Source organism: Belonocnema kinseyi, chromosome 2, assembly GCF_010883055.1.
Source record: "Belonocnema kinseyi isolate 2016_QV_RU_SX_M_011 chromosome 2, B_treatae_v1, whole genome shotgun sequence".
NCBI classification, from domain to species: domain Eukaryota; kingdom Metazoa; phylum Arthropoda; class Insecta; order Hymenoptera; family Cynipidae; genus Belonocnema; species Belonocnema kinseyi.
The window spans coordinates 88,959,349-88,964,893 of NC_046658.1; the positions used below are offsets into that span (position 1 = coordinate 88,959,349).

At 38.3% G+C, this 5,545-nt stretch overlaps 1 protein-coding gene across 1 annotated transcript in view; it reads left to right on the top strand.

Moving 5' to 3' along the window:
* The first annotated feature begins 1,653 nt into the window (after positions 1-1,653).
* Positions 1,654-5,545, top strand: part of LOC117182892 (proline-rich protein 2-like) — a 72,745-nt gene continuing 68,853 nt past the window's right edge. The window contains exon 1 of the mRNA XM_033376007.1: positions 1,654-1,690. Within this exon, the coding sequence (XP_033231898.1) occupies positions 1,654-1,690 (37 nt within the window). The remainder of the gene's footprint in view (positions 1,691-5,545) is intronic.

The window sequence follows — 5,545 nt, forward strand, 5'->3', positions numbered from 1 at the left end:
GAACTCGAGACCATAGGTATGGTCCTACTTATAGTCTAGCGGATACGTGTGGGATTACCTAAATCTATGACGCAAGTAGGTCAAAGTCAACTGCGTAACAAAGAGATGAAATTTTTTTTTTTAAATTTCGATTTTTAAATATTTTCGAAAAAATAGTGTAGAAGCGTTTTAACAATTTTGAAAGGTTTTAAAATAACATATATCAATATTTTCTGAATATTTCTGAGTATTTAAATCAGTTCCTAAATTTGAAAAATTCATTTTAACGAGAGATTTAAAAAGATTTTAAAGCAATTCAAACAATTTCTAAAAGTATCAAGATAAAATCTAAATGATTTTAAGATAATTTTAGAAATAATAAGAGTAAACTAAGAGGAAAATGAAATTTATTTAAATCTTAAAACCAAATAAAACTAAAAGTGCGCAATTGGTGATAATTTTTTTTTAACAACAATATGCTTAATAATAAATGAACCTGAAAAAACTATTTTACAGTTTTAACATTTTCAATTTCATTTCTCATGAAATTAATATCTTTCTATACATACATTTTAAAAGAATTATTTTTAACCTGAATAATCTAAGGTTAGATAGATGAAGTTTGCGGATAATTCTGGTTTTTCCATTTGGAGGCAGCAGCTTGTAAATAAGACATGTTTTTCAAGGTGACCTGGCCTATTTAAAACTTTTACAATATTACCTTTTTATTGTCTCAAAAAATGAAGGTGAATAGGAAAAAATGTTCGTAATTTTTCCGGGTTCGTAAAAATTTGTCATAGTGATTGACATTTAAAAAAAATTTCAGTTGAAGTAAACGAAACTGAACTGCAAATTAAAGAAAATAAAGTCAAACTTTTTGGAATTTAAAAATCTTTACTTTCTCATCATTTATAATAGAGAAAGTATTAGGATCTTCCGAAATTTCGGAAGTTCCCGATGTTCCCAATGTTTCCGTACACCGACAGGCTCCTCCTGCCCCTGGCCGGCAACCTTAAAGTTGACCTGTATAAAATGGTTGAAGGGCCTGTTGTTGAGGATCGCAAGATCCCTCGTCTGAAACGCAGGAATTTGTACAAAAAGGAGATGTTTGATTCCTCCCGCTGTATCATCTTTTTGAGCCCTATAGTGCCTGAAGATCCGCCAGGTCGCTGTGTTAAGTGTGGGAATAAATCCCTCCAACCGCCGGACTACCACAAGTGGATCGTCCAGTTTACCCGGACACCACTCCATAGCCCTCGCCATATTTCGGAGAAACTCAACTCCACCCATCTTAAGAAATTCCCCTTCACAAGACCTTATCTCGACCACAGCCTGTTGTAGCCAAGCTTAAGCTGCTGGGTCGGCTTTCACAAATACAAAGATCCCTCCCCTATGGAAAGAGGTCTTGATTCTTGTTCATTGATCTAGACTCTTTCGAGCGCCCTCCACGTAGCCTTGCTGAAAAGCTCAAACTGCTCTGTAAAGAGCGGCGAGTTAGACTGGCTCGTATCCGCTACCACCATTGTCAGGGAATCAGCCTTCTGAGCGACTGTCAAACCAGCCAGCGCCAACAATCTGTTCGTCGGCTGCTGGGCTGCCTTATGCCTCTTCACAGATTGAGCCCTCCTTCCCGGTGGGGTACCCTCCGACCCCCTTTCTGCCGTCTGAGCCTAAATGCTGGTTATCGGCGTTATGGTCGTCGATGTTCCAGGTAATTCAGCTACTCCACTAGCCGGCTCTGCTTGCCTCTTCAGTCTCCTTTTCAGGAAACCGTTGATGTTTTTTTTTCTTTTGGGGGCACCATTGGCCGCTGCCTTTTCCATAGCCTAACCCCTTTCTATCCTCCGTTACCACCCTTTCTCCTTCTTCTTTTGGATTTATTTTTGCGTGGTCCATTTTGGTTCCCACGAGTAGCCAACAAAATAAAAGGCCCGCCCCTGCAGAGCTCCGCATGCAAAGGTAAGAATGATTACTTAGGAAGGTCGTCCAGTGCCCCAGAGGGGCCGTTAGGACACCTTCGTAACCTCCAGTTACCAAAGTGCCACGGACACGATCACACTACACTCATGGCTTAGGGGCTGTTTGCTTTGAGCGAGACAATGAATACCCGTTCGAAGGCCAACATACAAACGGCGGGCTGTTTCTTGGTCACTGTGCGGGCTACAGGTCGATCTTGTGCTGATTCCAAAAACTGAAGATCGGTCCGGGGGGACCTCAACTTAGGATTCAGAAGGCCCATGTTAGCTAGGCTCTTTCACCCTTCCATTATATCACATTCATGCATGCTAAGATGGCCCGTTTATAAAGATCCTTTTCAAACCACCCAGGAGAGGCCGTCAATAGGGGTTCTTTTATCCAAATACATACGAATGCAGGCCGAGATCGGTTTGAACCCTAAGTCCCACACGCTTAAGCCTCTCCGCCAACTGCAAGGTCTGACAGCCCAAGGGGAGGTACCTACGTAGTTAAATTTAAAATTTTAAAAATATCTATTTTGAAAAAATAGTTAAACTTTTAACCAAAGAAATGAATTTTTAACTGTAAATAAAAATTTTATACAAAAAATGAAATTTATAATAATCTGTTTAATTCTTACCCACGCAGTTGAAATTTCAAATAACAATATCAATTTTCACTAAAATAGTTGAACATTCAAACGGAGAGAGAAGCTTTCAACTGAACATGTGAATTTAACATCATAATCATTTCTAAAAAAAGTGGTTCAACCAAAATTATCAAAAAAAGTTAGTTTTTGAATCCTCAAACGAAGGAGATTCATTTTTAACTAGAAACTTGCATTTGTGACCGTCCATGAAGAAAGGGACCTTAGGATTAAAAATTCTATTTTCATTTTTTTATGCCATCGAGTTTTTAAATCGCTCTTTCATATTAAAAAAAAAATCAAATTTCTATCTGCAAAATTGAAATTTTTATCAAGCTGCAAAGTAAGGTGTAAATCGCCTATTTCGAAGCGTGCGGTCGGCTCGAGAAATCCAGACCCACCTCTTTCTACACATCTTTTTGTTATGTGTCCGTGTGACTCAAGAACTCGTCTGACTCGCTGAACGCGGAGCGAGAAGTTGTAGTCGTAAAGGTTTTCGCACAAGAAAATACGTGTGCAGTATGCTGGAGACGGCTCACGCACGAGCCGTCCGTGCACACACACACAGAGCGCTAACGAATCGCGTGTGATCTGTCATGCAGCCTTGGTGCGAGCTGTCTACGTACCGTTCACTTATCGGACTAGCATTCGAGAAGCAGAAGTTTGCGGCATTGCCAATATTGGTGTGTTTACAGAAAGAGTGTAGTGTTTATCATTTGGAAAAAAGCCGGTATTCAAAGCTATTTTAGAAAGTAATATATTTTTTATATTTTTGATATCTCTGACAAGCTTCATAGTTATTTATGTGTATATTGTGGATAACATAATTTAAGTAAATAGATATATAATTAAATAATATAATAAACCAAATTGGCAACGTCGAAAATCTCTGCTTCTAGAGTGGCGGTCCGATAGGTGAACGTTACGTATCCAGCTCACACCATAGCACCGCGACAGATCGCCAGCGATTGGTAGGTGCTCTGTGTGTGTGCACACACGGCTCGTGTGTAAGCCGTTTCCAGCGTACTGCACACGTATTTTCTCGTCCAAACACCTTCAGTGAAGGGGCTGGATTCCGGAGCTTGTTTCCTACTCTCAAAGTGCTTGACTTCGATCGTATCTTCAATCGCTTCTACTGGAAAACTTGCCTGCTAGTAAAATTTTATAGAAGAAAAAAAAAATATTTTTCAATCAAAAGGTTCATTTTGTAGTCAAACTATGCAAAATCTGAAAAAACACTAATCAGCTCAAATTGTGAATTGAAAAAATATCTTCAAAATAATCATAGTTTGGAAAAGGACCGATCATACACCCAATATGATAAGGGCGCAGAACGAACCTCCCTCAAACAAGATGTTTAATGTCTCATAATTGTTTTTTTCACATCAGTTACTCGCATAAGAGGCCGCACATGCAATATAATCTAGACCGAATTAATTTGAGATCACCTTAATTGTGATAAGTCTGTAAAAAGATGTAAAGAGTGTTACATCTTCACTGGCAATGCTCAAACAATAGGAGTAAATGATACTGCTAGCTGACACCAACCCACACAAACGAGCTTTGGGTCGACTCATTGAGATACGTGTTCCATTCGAGATAGGAGGAAAAGAGACAGGAAGGAGAGCTCCTTCAGCCTCCTCACAGAGCTCCCTCCATTCTCCTTCACGTCCCATCTATACTACTTTGTTTTTTTGACTGTGTGTGTATCAGAGCTTCAGGCTCCCTCTGCAACCCCAGAGTGTTTTGGAGATCCCAACCTCATGCATTACAATTAAACTTTCAGGTCCCTATGCACAATCAACCTCAGAACAGCACAACAATTATCAATCACAAAAATTCCCTTCTTTTACCCTTCCCTCTTGAGAAATTCACAAGCGAAATGTTATGAAATATGTCTTAAGATTACAAATGTAAAATATCTCCACAGCGCCAAGTGCCACCCATCCCCAAAGATTCCTCATAGCAAGAATCAAAATTTCAAGTTGCCAAAAGAAAATTATTATGAACCAATTAAGAAACAAATTCACATTGCGTGAAGCGCTCCGTGAAATTATGAAAAAGCTGTACAGAATATAGTAAGACAATCTGCCCACAAAGTACTGGAAAAAGTTATGACTACTATAAGAAACAAATTCACGGTGCGCGAAGCGCTCCGTACAAGTAGGCTTTAGCTGAACAAATTATGCAAATCAAGTGAAAAAACCCATTAACCACTGACTATCACCCTTCAAACTTCAAACTACAAGAAAACTCAAGAAAAACAACCCACAGTATACTGAAAAAGAAGAACCCGACTCGCGGTGCGTGAAGCGCTCCATGCAAGAAAAAAAATGTTGCTGTTTGTTTTTTATGAAAGCATCTCAACGGATTCACTGAAATAGAAAGTATTGTCAACAAGTATTATTCATGATTTTTATAAATAGCTTCGTTCAACAAATAGAAAATTCGAATTTTTTCCACAAAAAAAATTGTTTTTCACATAATATTTATTGCAATAGTTTGTTAACTTTCAGATTAATAGTAAAAATTTATTTAAAAACTCGTAACGATTAAGTTTCGGAAACGCAGCTGGTTTCCCTTGTCAGATCTGCATAAAAAACGTATTATAATTATAAAAGTAAAGTAATATAATAATAGACGGAATATATCAAATTGTCATACCTTAAAACGGTTTGAAAAGAAGTAGATTTGTAGATAAGTTAGAAGAAGAATAAATATTTTGAGGTTACGTGAGCTAAGGTCATGGAACTCACATTTGGAAAGCGACACGGAATCGACTTTTTTAAAACTGTTTTAAGGTATTATCATTTGATATATTTCGTCTTTTTATTACATCACTTCGCTTTTATAATTATAGCACGTTTTACGAGGGTGGATTGATAAGTTTCCGGCCTGACCAAGAGATGGCGCCACTAGGCCTACCTTGAGGTGGCGTTCTATAGTACCATCCTTAGATAGCTT